The sequence below is a fragment of the Megascapheus bottae genome, chromosome 7 (genome assembly GCF_031878675.1).
Source record: "Megascapheus bottae isolate mThoBot1 chromosome 7, mThoBot2.hap1, whole genome shotgun sequence".
Taxonomy (NCBI): domain Eukaryota; kingdom Metazoa; phylum Chordata; class Mammalia; order Rodentia; family Geomyidae; genus Megascapheus; species Megascapheus bottae.
This window is the reverse complement of record NC_143515.1, coordinates 50,191,566-50,217,875: the sequence shown is the minus strand read 5'-3', so window position 1 is coordinate 50,217,875 and position 26,310 is coordinate 50,191,566. Positions and strand designations below refer to the sequence as shown.

Below are 26,310 nucleotides of genomic sequence, written 5' to 3'. Positions count from 1 at the left end.
TGCTGTCATAAATGGGAGTAGTACCTTTAATTTTACCTTTATCTATACCTGACATAATGTTTTATTTTTCCTTTAAAATTTATTGTAAAGGTAATGAACAGGCAGATGTAGTTCCATAAGTAAGGTAATGAGTACATTTTCTTTTGTTTTGCCAGTCTTGGGCCTTGAACTCAGGGCTGGAGCACTGTCCTTGGGCTTTCTCAAGGCTAGAGCTCTACCACTTGAGCCAAAGCAATACTTCTGGCTTTTTTCTATGTATGTGGTACCGAGGAATCAAACCTGGGTCTTCATGCATGGTAGGCAAGCACTCTACCACTAGGCCAAACTCCCGGTCCTACATTTCTTTTTAGAGATGGGTACTCACTTCTGCATTTTCTCCTGCTTACCCCTCCCCAGTCCCGTTCTACTGACATGGTTTTCAAACAAATTTATGTATAATATTCCAACAACAGCTGCTTTTAAACCAAAATGACATTGCAAAAAAAAAAAAAAAAGCAAAACCTGGATTTATCCTAGATAAGCATTTGAAAAATACCTCCTATTTACTTGCCTGCTTTGCAACATCGCCAAAATGTTGCTTAAATCATCTGAGGCCTAAAAAATATTTGCATCTAGCCCATTTAAATAGAATCATTAAAAAATAAAATAGAGGAAAGCATTTCCAAAAGTTAACTCTAAGCCCAATAAAGGATCATTTTTTCATTTATATTAAACATTTAATTACTTTTATAATACATATCACTGTATTTTTTTTTTTTTTTGCCAAGCTCAGGCCTTAAGCTCAGGGCCTGAAGACTGTCCTTGGACTTTTCTCAAGGCTAGAACACTACCACTTGAGCCTCAGAACCACTTCTGGCTTTTTCTAAGTATGTGGTACCAAGGAATTGAACCTGGGTTTTCGTGCATGCTAGGCAAGCACTCTACCACTAGGCCAAACTCCCGGCCCACTGTAGACCTCTTTTGAGTTTACAGTTGCTTCCATAAATATTATTATATTTTTCCTGTTTCCACTTCAAATCAGTGAGATAAATGCTATTCCCCTAAGTTTTTCCTAATATCAAAAGTATATATGTTATTAGGACTTTTTTCTCAGAAGTACAATGGCTAGAGAAATTCAAATATATTTATGAATTATGAATGCTAGTTGACTTATTGATTGCCCTTAATGCTTTATTTTGATCTCTGAAAAACCTTTAAGGGTATTTCATATTTATTATAATGTAGCAAATATAAATGGCTAGTCAGGCTTCATGTATTTTTGCATAATTTTTTCATAGACATAAGAGAGAAATTAAATGTCATGCAAAGCATTTAGGAATGTTTAAAGAATGGATTTTAATCAAAGAATCCCATAGATTTGAAGATTATGCAGTTTTCTCTGTAATATACTAACAACACTTTTGACAGGTGAAAAAAATCTACATATTTTATTTTAGCAGAGGTAAAACTATGTGAATAGATTAAAACTAACTTTGTCCCTTTCTCCTTTGACCCTTTCAGACAAGTGCTGAAAAAATTTGCAAAACAAATGACTGTCTGGCCCCCATGGTTCACTCTTGTCATTCCACATATTCAGAAGGCTGAGATGGGAGGGATCATGCTGCAAAGCCAGCCCAGGCAGGAAAGTCTATGAGACTCCTACCTCCAATTATCCACCTAAGAGCTGGAAGAATAGCTATGGATCAAGTGGTGGAGCACTACATTTGAAGTGAAAGAGCTTGATACAGCACCCAGACCCTGAGATCAAACTCAGTACTGACACTGTAAAGCAAAGAGACATGGTGGTGGGGGGGGACAATAAAGAAAGGATTGAAGAGGAAGGAAGCAAGAAAGAGGGAAGGAAGGAAGGAAGGAAGGAAGGAAGGAAGGAAGGAAGGAAGGAAGGAAGGAAGGACGGAAGGGGAGCGAGCTTTCAGTGTTGGATAGTGAAGTGTTAACTCTTTTATAGGTAGTTGAAGCTTTTGCAGCCAGTTCATATTGGAGCCAGAGACACAAGGAATCTGGGTCAATGGTAAACTTCAGTGAGAGGGATGGAGGTCACAAGCCAAGGCTTCAGTATGATTATAGACAAGTATTCAATTTTTGTGGTGACACATCTTTCATTTAAAGTCAGGTCATTGGCAAAGAAAGATTGAGGTGAAATCTAAGTAATTAGAATTTTGTATTTCCTGTTTCAATGACATAAGGGAAACAACATCATGAATCATGCATAATGTATATAAGGTGATACCAATATTTTCTTTTATGTGTCAAGTTGACAATCTACATGCTGTTTGGACTATCTACATTTTTTAAGGGTTCAAACTGAAATTGAGTGTGAAATGATAAGTCTACATATGAAAAAGCAGATATGTTTATTTAATAAGCTATCTGAAGTCTTTAGACATTTTTCTGGTTTCATTATCTACTGCTGGCATTAGCAAGTACAGAGACCTTACAAGAATTAAGACCTCTTTCATATCCATAGTTCCTTCTTTCACTTACACTTTGTTTTTTTTTTTTTGCCAGTCCTGGGCTTCAGCTCAGGGCGTGAGCATTGTCCTTGGGCTTTCTCAAAGTCAGAGCTCTACCACTTGAGCCACAGCACCACTTCTGGCTTTTTTCTATGTATGTGGACTGAGGAATCAAACCTGGGTCTTCATGCATGCTAGGCAAGCAATCTACCACTAGGCCAAACTCCCAGTCCCTTACCTACACTTTTTATAGTTAGACAATGGCTATAGAAAAATTCCTGAGATAAACAATATTACCTTAGGAGAATGTGAAAACTGCTTTCAATACTCTCTGTCATTCTGTCTGCGTCACTGTCTGTCTCTGTCTCTGTCTCTGTTCTCTCTGTCTCTCTCTCCCCCTTTTCCTCCTCTATCTCCCCATCTTGCTGCCTCTTTCCCTTCCGGGATTTGACCTTCTGCAGAAGTTTTCCACATTCTGCCTTTATCTAGTGGATTTATGTTAACTCCATGAATTCTGTTTTATCATTGTCTAATCAATATCACCATTATTTTGGTAGGCTTATTTATTTATTTAGTTAGTTATAGTTTTATGTGTTAAGACAGTTAATATATACCATACTCTAAACCAATTTACTCAAATCAGATGATGTGTTATAGAAAATGGACAGACATTTTCTAGTACTTTCATAGTAAAAGGAGCAATGTGTCTCATATACATATATGAGGCCCTAGGTTTGAAAACATAAAACAATAATAAAAAAGTAAGAATACGTACAATTCTTGCTCTGCATAAAAATTAACAAATGAAATGTTCAAATATTTTAACATCCTCTGTGCTGAGATAGTTATTATGGGAGTAAATCCAGCCTCTTGCTCTTTCTAGCCTGCGCAGGTTGCCCTATCACTATAGCAAAGACTTCAGACCTCTAACTTTAATTAGGACAGTGTCTGATGTCTTTTCTTAGGTCCAGACTTAATCTGACACTCTTCAAAGACCTCCAGAGTAGCTGACTCCACTGGTTTATTAAGGTTGATGGGAGCTTCACTGTCTTTTGCTTGGACTGGCTTCTGGAGCAAGTTTGAGGTAGTTACCATAAATTAGCACCATAAGGGAAAACATTGTCTCAATATGTGTTCTTTCTTTTTGACAGTCCTTAGTTCTGCTTTTCTAGAAAACATTATTTTCTTGAATATGGACTAATTAGGTTCCATTTCAGAAATGCCCTAAGACAAACATATCAAAAAGACACATTGGACTTTGATATAGAGTTCAGATTGCATTCCTAAAAAAGGAGTTCAATAAACAAAATGTACTGCCAAATTCTTAATTTCAAATCACAGGGTAAACTAATTTTTACTGGAAAAAGTCTCAGTATTATTCATTTATTAAACATACTTTATGCTTTATGTTGGCATGCTAACTTTAAATTTTGATTACAGATAAAATTATTATTATTATTATTATTATTAGCCAGTCCTGGGGATTGAACTCAGGGCCTAGACATTGTCTCTGAGCTTCTTTTTTATTTCTTTTGTGGGTCATGGGGCTCGAACTCGCCCTGGGTGCTGTCCCTGAGCTCTTCAGCTCAAGGCTACCGCCCCACCCCTGAGCCAAGCCCCACATCCCATTTTTCTAGGGGTTACTTGGAGATAAGAGTCTCAGGTCTTTTCCTACAGGCTGGTTTTGGAAACTTCATCCTTACATCTCAGCTTCCAGGGTAGCTAGGATTACAGGCGTGAGCTACTGCGCGTAGCTACTGAGCCTCTTTTGCTCAAGGATAGCACTCTGCCACAAGAGTCACATTGCCACTTCTGACTTTTTCTCCTTATGTGGTACAGAGGACTCTAACCCAGAGATTCATACATGCAAGCATTCTACCACCAAGCCACATTCTTATGACTTACAAAAGCAAATAATATTTTGTTTACTAATTTTTGAAAATGCTATACAGATGACGATGTGAGGGCTAAGTTAAATTACAAACTTTGCATTAAAGCCTGTATATTCCTGATTTTTTTTTTGTCTAATGATACCTATTTATCCATTAGGACATGCCAATGGAAGTATAAAATTCACAATGACTTAGCAAGATGATTTACAAAACTGATTTTGAAAGGTAAATCTTGAATACTAATGAACTTTTCATTGAAAGTTTCACATTTAAATGGAAAGTGTTTCACAATCTTAGTTGTTCTTAGGGTTTGGAAACAAAACAATCAAAGGTTATTGTTTAAAAGTAAAACGGTACTTGGCTGGTATTTTAAAAAATCTGAATGAGAAATGATACTTAAGGACCTAAATCCTAAGACATATAATGAGGTTTTGATGGGGGGGGGGGAGAGTTAGGAGGAGATGGCCTTGTATTCTCCATTAATAAGTTTCCCGACAGTAATATACCACCAGAGGCTCCTTTATGCTACTCAAAATGTCATTTTTATGGAACTATTTTATATGCTTGAATGATGAACCCTCCAATATAATCATATTAAGTTCCTGTTGTTTCCAAAGCTAGCTTTCAGGGTATGGGTATGTTTCCAAGCAACTTTGTGAGCTGGTGTTAAAGCATTGGTTCTTTATCAACTGTGATCCTGTCCCATGAAGGAGGGGTCATGAGAGTCATGCTACACTGATGTCAATGAAAATGCAACACTTGAACTTCAAGGAAAGGAATGGTAAATTATTATCTTCTTAAGAAATAAAGGGGCTAGGCACCTATAATCCTAGCTATTCAGGAGGATGAGAGCTGAGGATATGATTCAGAGCAAGCCCAAGAAGTATTGGAGATAAAAGTAGCATGGACTTGCCTTTCTGGGCTGGCTTTGAACTTTGATCCTCAGATCTCAGCCTCTTGCATAACTAGGATTACAGGCCTACAGCCTCTGGGGACATGCTTCTTGAAACTGTCACCTCTAACCACCAGTTAACTGGAAGTGACACTGTGGCTCAAAGTGGTACAGTGCAAGCCTTGAGCAGAAAAAGCTCAAGGACAGTGTCCAGGCTCTGAGTTCAAGCTCTATGAGGCATAAAGGGGGATGGGGAGACATGAAGGTCAAAAAATAAAGTATGAGCTATACATTTCAGATTAGCATGTAAAGAAGCATAAAACTCCTTAGTATTCTACGTGTATCATTCTCCTACCTAGGATTGTTGGGCATTTGGTGTTACAATAATCTTTCTTAAAAAAAAAAAATCATTGGCAAAACTGAACTTCTTTCTCATCCATGATCTTGAACCAAGATGTTTTATCATAGATTACTCCCCCCCACAAAAAAAGATTGCTTTCAAATTTCACTCTCCACTCTACTTAAAAAAGAATTACCTAAAAGGATCTCATTAGATGAGAGCTTTATACTGTATATTATTAAATGAGGAATCAATTATAATTCTAGGGGAGCTTGGAAATAGTTTCAGATTAATAGGGGAAGATGTGGATCTTCCAAGCACCCTCTTCATTAATACTGCGAAAAAAAATGGAATTTTAGGGCTCCTGGGGTGTCTGTGAATTGAGATTAGCCCAATTTTCTTCTTTCCCACTTAAAGAAAATGAAGCTTAGTATTTTCCCTATTTTTCAGTGCTTGAAACAGAAGCCACTGCTCATAGAAAGGAAGGTCACAATGTTACATTTATAGGCAAATAATGCCTCTTATTCTCTGTGACCAGCAATGACATGCCTCCACCCCCAGCCCCTCTCCTCATTTGCTAATTTAGAATCTAATATGTAGAGGTCAAGCAAGAGGTTCAAGGGAGGTTTGACAAAGCCCTTCCCAAATCAATTGGAGGTTCAGAAAGAATCCGGAAATCAAGCAACATTTGCCACTTGCTTGGGACTGATAGGTGTTTTGTTTTGTGTTTTTTTTTTTTTTTCTTTTTTTCTTGCTCCTTTTAAAACACCAAAAGGCATCTTTAAAAGGAAAGGATCTGAGAAAGAGAGGATTGTTATCTTCCCCAGAAAACTAGGTATTGCATAGAAAGGATGTCAGAAAATTAAAAAACTCATTTTGGGCCTACACAATAGAGTTCTCCAACTAGCCCAGCCTGCCAGCTCCACAACACGACATGGGCAAGAATGGGCAGCACACTACACCCCCTGTTTGACTCTGGTGGATCTAACAAATGAGCAGGCAGTGGAATGCTTTGTGTTTCTCCTCTGCAGGGCGTCTGCAGATTGTGGTATTTATGGAATACTCCAGCAGGTTGTAAACCAATGTGTCCACCGCTGAGTCATCTTCAAGGTCCTCAGACTTGTTACACGGTAAATGCATTCTTTAAGTTTCAGAGCAATTGTTTGAAAGCATCAGGGTTTTTACTAATGGACCCAATTATCTACTGTTCTCTTGGCCCCTCATGATCTACTCATAGCTCTTTACTCAAACTTGAATTCTCCAGGGAAGGAAGCCATAATGCCATTGATGTAAAAGTGGCTTCCACAAAAGAAAGTACCTCCCTAACTTGTTTCCAATCTACTTTCCTTTCTTCCTTCCTTTCCTCTTCCCTCTTTCCCTCCCTACTCTTTCTTTGTTTCCTTCCTCCATCCTCCCCCTTCGCCCCTTCTTCCTATCTTTATTTCTCTTCATTTCTTCCTTCCTTCTTTCCTTCCTTCCTTCCCTCCCTCCTCTCCTTCTTTTCCCTCCTTCCCTCGTTCCCTCCTTTCTTCCCTCCCTTCCTTCTTCCTTCCCTCCCTTCCCCCCTCCCTTCCTTCCTCCCTCCCTCCCTCCCTCCCTCCCTCCCTCCCTCTCTCTCTCTCTCTCTCTCTCTCTCTCTCTCTCTCTCTCTCTCTCTCTCTCTCTCTCTCTCTCTTTCTCTCTTTCTCTCTTTCTTTCTTTCCTTCTTTCTTCTTTCTTCCTCAAAATTGAATCTAAGGCCTCACATGTGGTAGGAAGTACTTGCCCACAGAAACATATCCACAGCTCATTTAAAAGTAAACATTTTTTAGGTAGTCTATATAATTTGCTAGGCTAACCTGGAATCACTAGTAGCCCAGGCTGCCTACTGGTTTATATTTATAAGCCTTTATATTTATAAGGCCTCCTGAGTAGCTGAAACTATAAGTATGGGGTACCATGACTGGCCAGAGATCTGTGATATAGTCCAGACTTTCTGAGTACCAAGCCATCTGTGTTTGTGATCTGATGAACCTAAGACTGGCAAGTCAGCAAGGAAGAAATGTACAGGAGAGTGTACTAAATAAGAACAAAAACAGTCAAAATTCAATGTATACTCCATAATACTGAGGAAAGTAAAGGAAGGGGTAGGTTTGGCGGGATGGATGAAATTATTGGAATGGGAGACATTGATTGTATTCATGAACTGGTTTGTTAAAAGGCAGCACCTCTATGTAACTAATTAAAGATAATAAAAGTAGTTTTTTTTTAAGACAGAACAGCATGTGGAATGAATACAGGAAGAAACTATTGGTTTTCATGAAGGGAACAAGAGCTAGCATATTGTTGTGTACTTGCATTCAATGGGAGTGTGAAAACAATTTTGAAGGTAGATGTGAAACTTATCAGAAAGACTAGTCTACAGAATAAATCCCTACTTGAAAACATTTGCATAGTTGATTCCATAAATAATACATTAACAAAGTTAACATTTAAATGAGAGAGGAGGATGGAAGATACTTGTAATGTCTATATTCAATATAGTACAGCAAGCATACAAAAATTTATAGGATATATATAAACAGTCCATTGGAAAATGGAAACATACACTGGCCAATGAGGAATTAAATGCTGGTAAGAATATGATTTTCCAATTGTTTTAAGGAAGGAAGCCTACAAAACATTAATGAAATTCACATATAATGTAATGAGCAAATTATTTCAACTACATATTATATAATCTGATGAGTATGGATTCTACACTAAGACATGAAATTTAGGGGAAAGATACATTTTTGTGAGATTGTTTTTTAGTTCTTTTGCAGACTAGATTATAAATCTTTTGGTCATTTCCTGCAATTCTATTTTTTTTTCCTTTTTTTTTTTTTTTTTGCTAATTTCTCTACCTTCCAGGCTCTAATGAAGACTGAGTATATAAGCCCATTCTAGCATGGTTTTCTGATTGATAAGAAGAAAGATATTTTTGTAAGTTGTTAAGTGTTTAAAGGTGATGTCCACTACTTCTCTAAAACCCTACCCTTTTATAATATATTCTCCAAATAAAGTAAAAGTAGTATTTATTGCATTGAACTAGAAATTCCTTCACTTGTACTTAGAATGAGAATCATAGGCACTCATGCAAATATCATATTTATTTTTCTTATGCTTCCAAATAATATGTGAGTTAATCCTAATGAATGGAATCAGTAATGTATTCAGCCACCCAAGTCAGAAGTCTTCAGTTTGGTCCATTTGGGTAACCTCATTTCCATCAACCTCATCTCCCATCCCCACAACTGAACTTCCCAGCAGCACTGTTGGGAAGTATCTAGGCCACTTTGTCCTTGAGTTGGTACTGGAATGAGAGAGCTAAGAATGGACTCATTAAGCAATTCACATATTCCATAATTGTCCGTCAGAAGAGAAGCTGCTAAGGTAATAACAGACCAATGCAATTTTAAAGCTAGAGGGTCTATGTGGGGTTTTTTTTCATCAAAATGTGTTGCATTACAGAAAAATAGAAGGAGAGCTACATGATAGAATGTGGATAATACTCTTCATTACTGGCTTCTAGTTGACTTTGCTTTTTCTAGTTGACTTTGCCTTCCCTATAAGGGAGCTCACTGATAGAAGCACTCAAAATAGATACATACACAATTCACTAGTGCTATGATACATTTAAATTTCTTTTTGCCAGTCCCAGGGCTTGAACTCAGGGCCTAAGCAATGTCTTTGGACTTTATCCTCAAGGCCAGCTAGTGCCACTTGAGCCACAGCACCACTTTTGGCTTTTCTATGTATGTGGCACTGAAGGATTGAACCTGGGTCTTCATGAGTGGTAGGCAAGCACTCTACCACTAGGCCAAACTCCCAGTCACAATATTTAATTTTCTATACAGTTTGAACAAGTGAGCTTATGCAGTACCAGAAGTTTATCCTAAGAAAACCTCAAGGATTAGAATTGAAATCTGGGGAGAAAGTGATTTATATTAAGACAAAGTTGTCACTATTGTCACCATGAATGTAGTTAAGTAAAGTTACAATGTATATGTGCATTAGTACAAGTATGAGTACTGAAAATATTTTTTCCAGTTCTTTGATCAAATTTCCTAGTTGTCTTTATTCCTGTGAATTTATGTAAAGACAACTTGGTATGTGTTCATGTGTATGTGTATGTGAGAGAAAACATGAGAGAGAGACACGCGGGGGGGGAGAGAGAGAGAGAGAGAGAGAGAGAGAGAGAGAGAGAGAGGGAGGGAGAGAGAGGGAGGGAGGGAGGGAGGGAGGGAGGGAGGGAGGGAGGGAGAGAGAGAGAGAGAGGGAGGGAGGGAGGGAGGGAGGGAGGGAGGGAGGGAGGGAGGGAGAGAGAGAAAGGGGAGAGAGTACTGGGTTTTAAACTTGCTTGGCTTTTGTGTTCAAGACTGACACTCACTCAAGCTTCTAGCTTTTTGCCTGTTAACTGGATATAAAAAAGTCTCAGAGATATTTTCTGCCAGGGTTAGCTTTGAACTGTGATCCTTCGATTTCAGCCTTCTGAGTAGCTAGGATTACAGATATAAGCCATGAGTGCCCAACAGTAAGGAGAATTTTGAAGAACGCCATGGAAGATTTCACAATCCCTGGGGATAATTTACTTAAATAAGCTGAATAGCAAGTCCCTCCTTACTTCTTTCCAAATATTACATGGATTTATCCTTCGTAATTATTTCTAAGGTTATTTGTCAACTGCTGCTCAATATAGCTACTATAGTTGCTGACTCATTGCAGTACCTCAATTTTTTTTCCTTATTTTAATTATTCAACCACTATTGCTTTTACTAATTATTTTAGGGTTTTGTAAAATGTCATATGCACACATTATCTCATTCATTATTTACATGAAATAGATCTGTGATACTAGAATCATTATAATATATAGGAAATAAAAGTAGTTTACTTTATTAAAAAATGAAGCTGAATCTAGATGTTATTTCTGTTTCTTATGTTGCTTCTACTTCCATGTTATTTCTATTTCTTCGATGATTTAGGTAAAATTCAAACTTGAATTTTGTTTGTGACTCTTATAGTTTCACATGTTCAATGTATCTTACTCAACCTATATGTTAATATTTTATTTCTTATTTTATCATAGAGCTATACATAAAAGCATTGATGCTTTAGGCATAATTGCTAAGCAGCTGTGTACTTCTAACTTTGGCAGTAACGATCCACTTCATTTCCTACTATCTTCTGTCTTTCCTCTCCCTGAGAATTTCTCAAAACAATGCTGAATGGAAGCAAAAAACATACTGAATTAGGCTTTATGCTGTAGTCCAGGTACTGCTCCTAAGTGACAGGTGACAATCCAGTACCATCCACTAACATTTTTTATAAGAAACATCATGGTGCCATTTCAATTATTTACAGCTGAGGGTCATTGTGAAAATGAGAGGTGGTAGGACAATAAGTGTGCAAATGCTCTGGAAAGTACACAGGACTTTATAAAAATATGATTACTTCCCTCCATGTTTTTCACACAAAAGGTACTGAATCAGCAGCTGTCCTAATAATTGGATAATTCTCTAATCTGTGCTGCATGCCATGACCCAGTGGGTTGTGGTGGTGACTACCAAGGATATTGTCTGCACAGGGGGCAGTCATTTTAGAAGGCCTCCCATTCACAAATGGGGATCCTGTGAATTCAGGTGGCAAAATAAGCCATTTACATCATGGGGTAGGTTGTTTCAGACCACTAATTGTCGAGCTGCATGTAGAGTGTATTTCTGTTTATCTGGGAAGCATTCTATCTTTAATGGATCAATGCTCTCTGGCTCCTATGGCTAGAATGAATTAAATTTTCCCCACTTTCAAAATTCTATTGTGATACTTTAAGATTTTAGGTGTCATGAAGTGAAGTCATTCATCTTAGACTTTTCTTTGAGAATAGCTGATGGATGATGATGATGATGATGATGATGATGATGATGAAGATGATGATGACATGGCTTTTTATCTTAGAAGCAAAAACTTCTGAATAGTTAACTCTTCTTTTCCCTTCTCCCTGCACTGCTGAGATGGAAATCAATGCAGAGTTTCTACTGTAGAGAGCATGCTAAGTTTGAGGGGTATCACTCCTTGCTCAGAGCATCCACATCGAATCCAGTGAATCTCCAGGCATTGTGGGTAATGTGGTAAGATGCAGTTTTCATGATTTAGCCCTGTGTCTATTCACTTTGGATGATCATCTTTATATTCCTGTCAGGAAGCTACTGCTGTCTCAATTTTCTTTTGTTGGAAAAAGATGAGATTCTTTTTGGTGAAAGTGCAATAGCTAAGGTGAAAGATTAGACAGCTTCCCCTCTGAGTCCGTTAGAGGGAAGCTTGCCAAGACTAGAATTAGGAAATGTGGAAGACAAGACATTCATCCTGGGGGCAAGTGTTAGGAGTATGGGTATGCCCAAGAAGTCCTGCTGCCAGGGCATTCCTGACTGTATGAGAAGGAAGATCAAAGAGGAATATAAGAATAAATGGGAAAGCTGATTATTGCTTGTCCCAAAAATCTTAAACTTTTCTCACCCCAAAATAAGAATAGCAGATCTTATATGCCCTGCTCCCACCATAGCAAACAAAATACATCCAGATGAATCATCGGTTTTTTCCTATCAGGTTCACAGTAATTTCTGAGAAAAGTTTAATATAGACTGAATTTAGAATCACTTTTCAAAGTTTCCTTAACACAAAAATGCCAATTGCTAAGCATTTCTTTCTCGGTTGGAGAAGTAAATTCATATTCATCTATTACATGGTTCGTGTCTTAGTATGTTAGTGCTATGCATGAAAAGCTAATTTGAATGTCACAGCCTACACCTGTGCTCTTCTGACATTGTCTCATTTTCATCAGCACAGCAATGCCATGAATGTTTAATAGTCAAATTCACATAGGCCCAATGGCATGCCTCTGGTTCCACAGCAAGCACCTGAACTTGTATTTGAATGTTTCCCTTGCTTCTCATGTTTACTCAGTGAAACAAAAGATTTTTGCAGTGTTCAGAGATGTGGCAACACTTGTACTTGCATCCTGAAAGATAACACAGAATCCTTAACATACTTTACATACTTGAAATGTAATTAATGGTCTCTGGTTGTATCAGCTTCATTAACCCATCATTTCTTTTAGCTGGAAAATTATGAAAGGATTTTTGTCTTTTTTGTGTCATCACTAGTACTAGACTTCATAAACAGTCTCTGTATGGGTAAGGATCTATTAATGATGACAGTGATCTCACTGGCACGTCAATGTGTTATAAAGAAATGTGTAAGGCAAAGCCAAGTATTTCTTTCACTGCTCCTTATAGCACTTACTCAAAAGCAAGGAAGCATACTAACTCTTCCCTGAGGCCTGCCATGCCCTGTGGAGTGGAATTCAGAATACTATGGCTTACCCCTGCGAGCATCTGAGAAAATGTAATTAGTAAAATACCAAGAAAACTCAACAGGAAACCAATTTTATTGTCAAAACAAGGATTTGACACAAATTACAGGGAAGGTGGATTCATTCTTTTTAGACTCCAGGTTTTCGTAAGAGATAGACTTCCTTGTATTTGTTTGAACCTATGTTGCCTTTCTCCTTTTAAGGTGGTGAACATTTTAGAGCATGAAAAGAGTTCACATTGTCTCCTTCCAAGCACAAGAGGATGATTGTCAGACTTTAGAAAGTTTTTTAATGGTATTTTAACATTTTTCTAATAAATGTGTCACGTGAAACCAATTATTAGTGCTCTAGGGCTAAATATCTTATTGAGTACTCATTACTGAACAGGTTTTTTTTGTGTTACTTAGGAGTAGGAGGGTGCTGTCTTAGCAGGTAACTTTTTAAAAATAGACTTTCAAGTAAATGCTTAATCAAACTCAGCAAGCTCACTTATTTGCTAATTATTACACAACCAACCAATCATATGCTAGTTTAAGACATTTTAAGACATCTCAATCATTCTAATAGACAAAAGGGTCGCAATCTTTCTCACTGTCAGCCTAAAAGGTACCTCCCTGCCCAGTATAATAGGGTACCTACTAGTACTAAAAAAAAGTGCTACCAGCTACATCAACTACACATATTTAAGGACTCATTACAATTATTAAGTCCTGAATATATGTCGAGTGTTCTGCTCAGTGCTGTGTGTGACTCCTCTTTTCTCTATCTCATGAATATGAGATTTATTTTTCCACTTTACAGATAGGTTAATTGAACTTCAAAACTGATATATAATTTTTCTAAGATCAGAGAAGGGTTGCATTTCAAGCTTCTTCTATTTGAATCAAATACTTACTTCCTGTTGCCTATCATAGTATACAACGCTGTGAAGAGCTTTACTAAAATATAATCAAAATATATTCATCCCATTATATTGTTTCTTAAAAAATATTTAAAAGTCGCTAAGCGTTCAAACAAGTTCAATAAAAAATATTGTATTGGGGGAGTCAAAACATAATAAACAAAAATCCAACATATGGAATGTATCTTCCTTGCTTTTCCTACTGAGGCAAGATAGATGAAGAAAAAAACAAGACATGGTAAATATCAGGAACTGAATAACAAAGCAAAAAAAACCATCCAAGCTTAAGCTTACAGCAAATACAAGAGATATTCATTTATCAGCTTCTCTTAAGATTAAGGGACCAGAGTCATGTTAGGGGAAATTGAGGCCTGGTGAAGACAACTCAGAAACGTGGTGTTTGGAAACACAGAAGCGCGGAATGTATTTCTTCCTGAGAGATGCATTTCTCACCCAAGAATTAATATTTGTTTGGTAGGATGCAACCTTTCCTGAAAGAAATGATCCCTCAAAGTAACTGAAGGGTGGATCTAAAATGTAATCAACCAGCATGGCAAACAAAAACAGCAACAAAAGCAACAGAGCCAGGAACTTAGAAAGCATAACGAACTAAGAGTGGTTGAGAACAAAGATAAACTCTTACCTTTAGCTATGTTTAAGTCTTGAATCATATAAATACCCCAGGCAGCCAAAGGGCTGTGTGTCTCTCCCTTCCAGAGCATCCACACTGTGTTAGAATGTGCCTTCTCCTTTTTGGTTGTCTGTTTGTCTGCTTTTTGTCCTTTTTTCCAGTTTACTTAGTCACTCAATGGAGCTCTGGTCAAGTTTTCTAAGTGTTACGACTGACCCAGAAATTATTATTCTATGAGTGAAGTTAAGGAGCCTTAATGAAGACTCCCTACATCTGGTGACACAATGTTTTTTATGTCATTTTCCTTGGCAAATTAAGGAAAGTTAAGTGATGGAGGGAGGGTTAGGTCATCTTAGTGTTAGGACAATTGCCTAATATGAAAGACAGCCAGGATTCATACCCAGCATCTCAATAACTATTTATATATTAAAAAATTAAGAATGAGGAAGGGGGGAAAACAAGATGATTGGAAGGGGGTAGGGGGAGGGAAACGGGGACAAAGACATGAGAAGAAGTATCATTGTGTGAGAAGTAATGCACCTACTACCTGACAAATGTAACCGGAACCCCTCTATATATTATCCCGACCAAAAAAAAAAGAATGATATCTTCAGGTCCATTTACATTTACTTGAATATCCTAGAGAATTAGATTTTTACAATGGGAGTGAAATGTGGATACTGGGTCTAACAGGTGCCATTTTGAACCCTCAAGTCTCTTTGAACTCTCCTGCCCCCTATGACCCTGCCCCATGTCGTCTTTAGGTTCTTTCACCTCAGATGCCATGGAACCCTGCCTCCTGTGTCCTTTCTCCCCTCAGATTACCATGTTGCGCCTCTCCAACTCTCCGTTAACATTCATCTGATCTGTGGAATTGTCTGCTATCCTTACTATTCCCATCTGTCAGTTCAGTTTCCTAACCGTATTTAATGCATTGGAAGTTGCAAGGATGTTTTATTTTGGGGGTGGGGCATGTGTCTGCTTGCAATGGTTGGCTTTCTAGTGAAGACTCACAGTTCAACTCACAATGTGGCTTCTCTGTATCGCACAATCTAATTCTTCTGTAACAGGAAGAATCAACAGTTCCTAAATTCTGTGTCCTGAGAGAACAATGCACGCATTCATGCCCAGACTCCAGCCACCCAGCCTCCAGCCACTTATCCAAAATGATGAGCTTGGATCTTGGTGCTGAGTAGTCTGGTACGCAAGAGATGCTCTAATGTTCCTGAAAATGGAACACTCATTAGTGTTGTTTTACTGGCTGTTGCTCAAAATCGTCCATTTTAATAGCAATGTGTGGGCTATTATGGGCTAATTAGACTCACTTTTGAATAATTACATGATAAATATCCCAAATTTAAATGCAAGACACAATTATCGTCTAATCAGGCTCTCAAAATATGATCTAATAAATGATATATTCCTTTAAATGATTGAGATTACTTATTTAATGGAAAGATGCACCTTGTTCAAGATATGTGTCTTTATTCGTAATGTGGTTAATGAGATCCATTCAATAGAGATCCTTTTATCTTTTCTTGAAATAGCACACTGGAAAAACCACTTAATATTGCCTGGTAATTGCAGGAAATTTACCATAATGAATAGTAATACATGTAAATGAACTTTTGCCATCAAATTTATATTTATAGCATAGAATTATTTCAGTGAACATCTTGAAAATTAATCCTATATTTGTGATATGCTCAAATTTGAGAGAAACAACCTTTCGCAGTTCAAGGGACCATCTTTTCTAAATGTGGGGAGGGGCTTGCTCATAAGTAGCTCTTTCATATTATATGGAGCAATTTAGTCTCTCCGAATCTCCTTAGCTAGGAAAATGCTGAAGGCTTTGTACAACAATGAAGTGGAATAATGTCCATGAGCACCAAGAACAACAATGAGCACAGAATAAGGCTTACTGAATGCAAGTGATTATTCCTAGCTCTCATTACCTCTAAAATCAAATCTTGATCAATGAGATGTAAAGGATGTGCAATTAACACTTATCCTTTCGTAAAAGGTGCTGGACAACCGAGTTTGCTGGGTCCATGAGTTAACTAACTAAAAGCATTATGAAAGCTGGAGGACCCAGCCTCACCATTGTAACTGTGTCCTTTCACCTGAGCCAACCTCTCCTGAAGTCCCTTCACAATTACCTTGGGTTTCTGCAAGGACAGGATTTACCCACAAGCATCTTGTCACATCAGGCAAAAAGAAAACTGTCCCAAAGGAAGAAAATACACACAAATCTCAGGCTAGATTACTGCCAACCAACTTGAGCTTGTTCCTGCTCCCCTTAAGTGATGAAATGATAGCTTCCTTGGAACAACCCCTGACATATCTTCCCTCCCCAACAAACCCTAAGATAAGGATGATGAACTAGGTCACTTCTCTTGAAATAGGGTGATTGGGTTTGGCCAGTTCCATCTTGGCCACATGGTAGGGGTCTGGAATTTTGTCTTCATGGTGAGGGAAGGTGAAGCCCTCATCTCTGAGGTGATGGGTGTGCATGAATCCCTGGAAGCAGGGACAGGCACTTGGCTGATAGGTTACTGAACCTGTCAGCCTAGTGCCTGGGCCTGGGAGTTTCCTGTGACTCTGCCCCCTGACCTGACCCTCTTTAGGCCTGGACCAGCTTAGGTGCTACTATGTCATGTTATGTGTCTTCCTGTTTGTGTTCTGTTTCCTAATCTTTGAGCACCATTGTGTCCCAATTCAGCTTTCCATTGTAGCTGAATTGGTTTGTTGGTATTGGTTTTGTTCTTTCTTTCCTCTCTGGCCCTCATACCACAGTTTCCTAACAGTGTTGAATGAATGTTGAATGCTGGCTGCTGGTGTTTGAGACAGGAGTCTACCATACGGTCACTGGTCTTTTAATAAAGGCTCCAAAGCTCTGACTTCTCAAAATGTGGCTTCTCTGTTTCCTTGTCTTACAACATATGGAGGGCCCATCGAGTTCCCAGTGCATTGGAGTGGTTTAATTATTATGCATACCTGTCACCCCCTGATTCACATTTCTTTGTATATAAAACCTAAAGCTCATGTCTATAGCTTGAAAGAAGGATGATTGTCTGAGGTACCATCTTCCCATGGCATGTCTGTGCCATGTAGTGAGTCTCTTTTCTGTGTCCTTCACTGTGCCTCTTTATTTAGTGGATAAAAAAGAGTGGATCTGGCATGTGGAACTCTTGGAGTCCAGGGTTTGTGTCTAAAAGCTCCAGTTTCACATTGAGGGTCTTTGCTAATCACATCACCACTGGTTCAGCTACCGTATAAGGGATGCCACAAAAATGGACGATCCTACTCTTTTTCCTATGAGGAACCAGATAGTTTATTATTCCATAGAGCTTCTATTTTTCTAATTTAAACAAAAGATTTAATTGATTGGAAAGTGTTCCACTATTTCTAAGCTACTGCCCTCCCAAATATGAAGGGAAGTAGAAACCTAAGGAGAAATTGTCCTTTCTAAGCATGGTCCCTAGAAACAGGAAGCTCATTCTTTTCTTTTGGTCATAAATGGCTAGTTGGAGATTATCACCAGTTTGAAAGATTCATTTATTTTCATTTGAGGGCCTGGATATCAACGTAAACCACTCCAGGGAGTGTTGAGAAAAGGTTTTGTACAGAACTAGGCCCAAAATAAGCCAGCTGTGGTAGCACAGGACTATAATTTCAGCCCAGAGGTTAACCTGGATTACATAGCAGGACAAGTGATGTGAATAAAATGATGGGTAACAAAAATATGCATATATAGAATGTGAATAATAATTAACCAGAAACACTGTTCTTCAGTATGCTTTTATATATTTAATGCCTTCATTTTGGCCATCATATATCTTGGCTTCTTGGCTGAGGGACAATCAATCATAGAAGGAGAAAGGAGGAGCAAGTGAGCTAGTTTTTTTGTTATTATTTTTTTTTTTTAGAAATTGTAAGGAAAAGGTCATCCATCTGTCATATGTTTAAGCAACTTACGCCAGACATTTTAGGACAATGGTGGCTTGTGAACTAAGGACTAATCATGGCTTCTCTTTTGCATGGGATATCAGATTGGGAATTGAGTCACACGTCTGAATTCCATGGTCTCCTTTTTGTATTGTAAACCTTAGTTGTACCAATGTGGCCTTTTCATTCAGGGCTCACCATGCAGGACAGTACGGCTGGAAGCAAGTTTAGCTAAGTTCCATATGCTGTCACTCAGGGGGTCGTGCCTGCTCTAGTTTCCATATGTCTACTTCTGTCTATTTCCCATCAGGAGGCCTGAGTATTTTCATCAGTTACCCATACAATTTTCATCCAGGAAAAGCAACAGCATTATATAAAAGGGAGAAAAACAACTAGAATATTATTTTTATATAACTGAATTGGAGGAAAGTAAAGCTGCCATTTATGTTGTACTTTATGCCAGGTATTACAATAAGTGCCTTGAATATGTTAATTTTAATTCTTGCAGCACTCTTGAAAAACTAAGTAATATTTTGCTGCCCAAGGTAAAAAAAACTGGCAAAAATTTAAAAGGTAACTGAAATGGGATCTAGGGTAGAATATCCCTTTGATAGAAGAAAATTCTAGGTATAAACTCCATTTTTGCTCCCTGAGCTTTGCACAGCAGTGGTTTTACATTAGGTCTTACTTGTATTTGAACAATGATGAAACTGATAACTAAATATACAACTCTCCTCTTAATTAAGATTTCTTAGTGGAACCATACTCTAATTTGAACTTACAGGACACTTGATAAAAGGTATAGTTTATTGGTATTCAAGAAGAGGCTATGAAATTTTTGTTTTTGTTTGTTCCATTAGCAGCCTTAGGAAGACTTCTAAATAATGACAACATGGTATGTTTGCATAGGAAAAGCTATTTTTGAAGTTGTGGGCATGGTCTGAGTGATGAGAAAATTTTCAGATTTAAATACTTAGGGAGGATGAAATATTCAGAAGATTTGGGCACTATACTAAAAGAAATTACTTCACTCTTTAGAAATATCTGTTTAGGGACGGGAGTTTGGCCTAGTGGTAGAGTATTTGCCTAGCCTGCACAAAGATCTGGGTTCAATTCCTTGGTACCACATAAATAGAAAAAAGCCTGAAGTGGTGCTGTGGATCAAGTGGTAGAGCTCTAGCCTTGAGAAAACCCAAGGGCAGTGCTCAGGCCTTGAGCTCAAGCCTAGGACTGGCCAATATATATATATATATATAATATACATATATAATAATAATAAATATGTGTTCACTTGTTTAAAGAATTATTTTTTTTAAAAAAGATACATTCAGCTGGGCACTATACCTATAATCCTAACTAGTCAGGAGGCTGAGATGATCTGAGAATCACAGTTCAAAGCCAGCCGAGGCAAGAAAGTCTGTGAGATTCTTATCTCTTTAATTAACCACCAGAAAATCGTAAAGTGTCACTGTAGCTCAAGGAGTAGGATGGTAGCCTTGAGCTGAAGAGCTCAGGGACAGTTTCCAGGCCCAAGGTTCAAGTCCCAAGACTGACAGAAAAAAAAAAAAAGGTACATTCAGAGGGGAAAAAAAAATGTTCATTTCTGAAAATGTACTTCAGTATGCAACTTACTTTTCCAAAACTTGACCTGTTTTCAAAAACAATTTTCAGGAAAATCTATCTCGTAGTACTCAAGACCTAAAAACATCAGCAGGTATAATTACTGATGAAATGATTTTATACAGTATATGTTTTTACAACAAATAGAAAAGTAGCAAAGAGATGCAAGCAAACCAATTCAATAGTGAACAAATGCCTTGAGTTGTCTCTTACAGTGGAATCAATATTCACATTCAGTCAAGATAAAATATTCCTCTTCTTAAATAATAATTGGAAAAATAGAAAAAATACGAACTGAGAGTTTAGTTGGAAGTTACTACACAACTTGAATCCATGCTGCTAAAAAATATCATTTAGCAAGCAGTAGTAAAGAAGGGCATGGAGAAAATTCATGGAGAGATGGACAGAAAAGCCGAAAGAGAAAGATAGAACCAATGGAAAAAGAGAATGGTTGAATGAAATCTGCAATCTCTAAAATGTGAAAGTCCACTCTCCAACCCTTCTAGGTAACAGTCCCCTGAATTCCTCCAAGCCGGTCAGAGCTGGCAAAACCAGGCATGCATAAGTAAGTTCAGGGAAGAACCAGAAACTTACAAAGCCTGCCGTGAAACTTTTATGTTCTCTAGTCATCATCACCCAGGCCTCCGCATGCCATGCCTGGTATCTCCTGACTCTCCTCAGGTCACCATGAATGTCCCTCTTCAGCTCTGCATTAAAGATGGGCTGATCTGTTGAGTCCATTTTCTGCTCTTTCTTTATTCTAATTCCTTTGTGACTCAGTTACACAATAATGGTAATATACTTTCAAGACTACAAAACAGAAGGCCAGAAGAGAAGCTAATAGCAACAATGATACTCTAGACTTTGAATTTCATCAGGAATTGATGACTTCAAAACTAAGGAGTTAAGTGGTAAAATGCTGAAGAAGAGACAGTTAAGAGGAGGAAAACAAAGGAGTTATCTCCTTATTTCTCTCCTTTCTTTCATATCCTTTTCTTCTGCTCCATTATTCATTGTCTAGTTTCCCCAGAGAAAGGCAGGGACTCTAAAGTAGTCATCTAAAGAATGATGGATTCAGCCAGATATAGTGGGTCACAACTGTAAACCTAGCTATTCAGGAGGCTGAGATCTGAAGATCTCAGTTCAAAGCCAGCCCGGGCACCATTTCCAATTAACCACCAGAAACCTGGAAGTGGTATTGTGGCTCAAAGGAGTAGAGTGCTAGCCTTGAGCTGGATTGTTAGGAATAGTGGTCCAGGCCTTGACTTCAAGCCCCACAACTGACCCCCAAAAAATGATGGATTCCTATAAACAGAGATTGAATAATTGAATCATTTTGCTCAAGAGAAATGACAAAGTGAAAATTTCAATGGCAATTGAAGTACTCACCCTGGACTTACTAGATACTTAAGGTAAGGACTCTGCATAAAGACATGATAACTTTGATTTAGATAGCAAAGTGGAGTTCAGGCCAGAGGAAAACCAGAAAGATCTGTAATTACAATTTGTGTAGTATATAAAATTCTGAGAAAGATGCTTATTTGTGCAAGAAAAAATACACACACGCACACACACACACACACACACACACACACTCCAGACTTGGTTGTTGCCAGAAAAAAAATAAACTACATACATATATATACACACATTGTCTAAACTTGGTTGTTGAAATAATTCTCAAGGTCAGATGTCAGAGACAGAACAAGATAACGGACCAGAGAAAATGAGGCAGAAGAGTGCTGTGACGGATTAATGGTAGAAAGATTGGAGTTGGAGTCTATGAACATAGGAACAATGGGAGAAAAATTGTAAATGTTGGAAAAGACGGAGAAATGGCAAAACCCTTCCCCCTCCTCTTTTTGAGTGGCATGGGGGGGGAGAGAGAGAGAGAGAGAGAGAGAGAGAGAGAGAGAGAGAGAGAGAGAGAGAGAGAGAGAGAGAGAGAGGGAGGGAGGGAGGGAGGGAGGGAGGGAGGGAGGGAGGGAGGGAGGGAGGGAGGGAGGGAGGGAGGGAGGGAGGGAGGGAGGGACAGAGAGAGAGACACAGAGAGAGAGAGAGAGAGACAGAGAGAGAGACAGAGAGAGAGAGACAGAGAGAGAGAGAGAGACAGAGACAGAGAGAGAGACAGAGAGAGAGAGAGGGGGGGGGGAAGTAATAGTACGAAGGAAAATGAATGCAGGGCGTCTTGGGTCATGGGTCCCACGATGATGCTATAGGATGACTGAGGACCCCATCTGCCAATATAACCAAGAAGAACTGACTGTAGAGATCAATGTGCTGGCAGACAGAAATGTGTGTAAGAATGAACCATGACTGATGTCTGCAAAGCTGAGCGTTCTGTCAGTGGGTTGGGACCTAAGAAAGAGGTCAGCACACAACCAGCCACACCTTCCCCACCCCACTGGCACTGAGAGCTGACTGAGAGCCCCTGCTCCTCACTTCACACAGCACCTGCTCCTAAGTGCTTGAAGCCAGGAGCCATATTGAGTGAGGTAGTAAGTTTCCAGAAAAGCAAATGGAGGCTGCGCCTCCGGAATTATTTTCTATTTCAATATCAGAATGAATACATTTACTTAAAAGATGGAAAACACTGAGATTACCAAAGATGCAAGTAATTCTGTGGTGGCAAGTAGTTCTCCTGAGGTTCTTGGTAACATCTGTAAAAGTCATGAGCTAGCAGACTGTGCTCAGTCCATCTCTACTACAGTCATTTTGTTATCACAAGTAAGGAAATTATTTTCAACACTTCACAAAGGAAACAAATGAAATAGACACAAATACTTGGTATTCTTAATATCTGGATTCCAATTCAGACTTTGTTTCATTTATTTTTAGAGTCCCCAGACTCCACTGTGTAATACAAACTCTGTGTAAGGAAACAGTATTTACCTGTTAGACACTTGAGAAGGGATACATATGTATCATAAAGGAAGAGACATTATGCATCATTTATCAGTAAAAATAATCAGCTTGAATTTGAGGGAAAGAAGGCAAAGTCACAAAGCTTTCTCCATTAATCTCTCAAGGTCCCTAACCTACAGCTTGTTTTATTTTTACAGTAACAAACTTGTTTCCAAAATTTGGAAATACATCACTTAAGATAATTTGCTGGCACAGTAAATGCAGGAGTCTTTTTGTCCATAGAAAGGTCAAATAACATTGCACAGTGCACTGTAATCTTGGTTTCTTTTTCTTTTTTTTTTAGCCAGGCAATTTTTCTCAAATAACCTCAAGGAAAGCCCATTATGCTGTTATATGGAAAATGAGGTCGTGAATTAATGGAAAGTAAGCAATAAGGTAGTACCCTGCCTGCTTGTCACCCACTGCTTTCTTGAAATATATATTCTTGGTGGTATTTTTTTTGGTAAAGGAGGGGGCAAATCATCCATGTAAGGAAGAAGGGCTCTTCTCTCCCAGTACACCGCTGTCTCTTTTCGAAGGGCAGGCTCTTCTAAAAAATGTCTCATGCAACAAATATTAACAGTAAAGTCAAGGAAGTAAGAAAAAAATTGGACTAACCTAACCCACCTGAGCTCGGCTCACAGGGATCGATGTCCTCATCATCGCTGGGACACTCAGCAGAGGCCACAAGGATGTCATCTGTGGTCTGCAAAGGAATTAAAATCGGATGGTTAATTTAAAGTATTCTAATAGATTCTTTTTTCCTGGTGCATGAAACAAATGAATAGCAGAGTCTGCATGGTTATCTCATAATCTAAAAAATACAATTTGATCAATCATTTCCCTTCCCAAAGACACCTATCAGCCACCTATCTTAACCTGCCCTCCCTCACGGAATAGCTGCAGAAAGGTGAAAACTTGATTACACCGTAGTTCACCAGGAAACATAGAACCAGTTGATGGAAGACAACTTGTCGATATCCATCTATCCCATTGTAGAGAAAAGCTGTCCCCCTGCAGCTTACAGCTGTTTAAAACAACCTGGTGGAAGCAGATGATTTGAAATTTATGACAGCCCTGGAGTGCTACAAATGTGTGCATCAGTGAGTTTTATGTAGTACTTGTGCTTGGCTTCATGAAAGCAGAAGTGCCATCGCCTCTCATATGCATGACCAGGTAGAGTTTGATAAATCTTGGAAATGTAGCTTGGCAGTATTTAGGAAATGAGGATTAAGTGGAGAATTAGATTTATATTTCACAGATGCAAATATATTTTTTAAGAAAGAAGAACAGCAACTATAATTTATTTGAAATTTATTTCAGGTCCTTTTCAGTTGAGCTTTTATACTCAGATCTCATTTTTTTACTACATTTAGAGAGTGGATATTTTTTTCTCCCTTGTCCTTCTCATCATTAAAGTTTCATAAAAAATGAGAAGTATGAAGTGGGGGGAGACAGGTGATGGCATCCAGTTGCTTCATTGCATTTACAGCACCAGAGATAATCCTCAATGTAATGAAAAGCAGAGTGCATAAATCTAAGCAGTTAGTCACATAATCAACTCACTGACAAGCACCAAAGGTTGTTTTATTGCCACCACTTACAAACAGCAGTAAAGTCCACACTGTGATTGCATGGAAGATGTAGAGGTTTACAGCAGATTTAGCTAATGCTAGAGCAAAACAGACAAAGACTAGGGTGCAAGAAGAAAATACATCTTATTCCCTCTGTTGTGTGTTAAGATTTGGGTTGGTCAGAGTATACTCAGCAGCAAAACTGAAGCACTGTTCAGTGAAAAGTGGTGCGAATAAGTAGGGTGACAAGGCATTGAGCCTGTAATTCTATCTACTGAGGAAGCTGAGATATAAGGATAGTGGTTTGAAGCCAGCCTGGGCAAGAAAAATCCATGCAATTCTTATCTCCAACTAACCTCAAAAAGCCAGAAGAGGAGCAGTGGCTAAATTGTAAAGCACCAGCTTTGAGCAAGAAAAGGTAAGGGATAGTGCTCAGGCCCTGAGTTGAAGCCCCAGCCCTGTACAATCATTTAAAAAAAGCAAAATTAAAACAATACAGGCCCTACATTGAAGAATAAGCAGAAATAGGATGTGACTTGCATGTATTAAAGAAGTGCCTAATATAATGTCAGAGCTTAAAGTACCAATACATTTCTTTTGCCAGTTCTAGGGTTTGAACTCAGGGGCATTGTTCTTGGGCACTTTTGCTCTTGAGCCACAGTGCCACTTCCAGCTTTTTCTGTGAATGTTATATCAAAGAATCGAACCCAGGGCTTTTTGCATGGTAGACAAGAACTCTACCACTAGGCCATGCTCCCAGCCCCTATATATACATTTTTAAGATGTAAATTGTAATGTTTCAAGACTTGTAGGAATGAAGAGGTAGAACATATTTTGCTTAAAAATCTTTCAAGCAAAGGATCTTTAAAGAATACTGAATCTAAAATATTTAACTCCCATTTTCTGTGTGGGGAGTAGCAAATGTTTCTTTGATTTACTATTTCTGTTTTACCCTGTGACACTAAAATAAATTCGTGCTAAAACTTTTTAACAAGAAAGGAATACAAATGTTATTGCTTCGCATTGGAACGCGAAATAAATACAGGACTTCAAGGAACATTTTGAGAAGGGTTTATGGTATGTGGCTTTTAGTTCTTCTGAGAGGATTTTGGGATTCATTGGTTTTGTGGCTGTTAATGTTGTATATAGAAATCCAAGCTATTGATTTTCCTGGGAGTATAATGGTTAGCTGTGAAAATGATCAGCAGCAAGCATGCACCTAACTCTCATTAACGTGGGTCTTAAAAAGAAATACCCATCCATCTGGGGCACTGGTTCAGCTTACAGGATAACATCGAATTGCCATGACAATTACAAGCCATTGGAATATGTGGATTGACAGGACAATTGTTCTAGTATATAACAGTGTAGACAATCAGCTTTATTCTAGGACCAGCTTCTACTGGAAAACTACGTTTTACCTTTAGTGCAAATGGAAACTCTTAACTATTAAACAAAATTAAATTAAGTAGCAAATTTGAATAAATTGCAAGACTTTTAATTTTTTTCTTAAAGAATTTTAAATAGATTGATGGAATGAACTAAAGTTCTGTTGTAATATTCTTTATAGAGGAGGAGGATGTGATTAAATAGTTGAAACCAGCTGTTTCTGTCGCAACAGAATGAGGCTTCCTTTTCCCTACTCTGTCTGAAGGAATAGTTTGTAAAGTCCAGAGGTATTTTAGGGTAGGGGTGGGGATTCAGGTCTATAGCTTTTGTAATCTAATAAATAGAGACTGATGATACTGGTAAATAATCTAAAATG

At 38.3% G+C, this 26,310-nt stretch overlaps 1 protein-coding gene across 26 annotated transcripts in view; it reads right to left on the bottom strand.

Moving 5' to 3' along the window:
• Nrxn1 (neurexin 1) overlaps window positions 1–26,310 on the bottom strand; it is a 997,953-nt gene that overhangs the window by 6,306 nt on the left and 965,337 nt on the right. For 14 of the 26 annotated variants that reach the window (XM_090336957.1, XM_090336944.1, XM_090336946.1 and 11 more), the window contains one exon: window positions 23,590–23,677. In XM_090336957.1, coding sequence (XP_090193083.1) covers window positions 23,590–23,677 — 88 coding nt within the window. The remainder of the gene's footprint in view (window positions 1–23,589; window positions 23,678–26,310) is intronic. The other 12 variants (XM_090336958.1, XM_090336947.1, XM_090336953.1 and 9 more) reach the window with 1 other exon arrangement.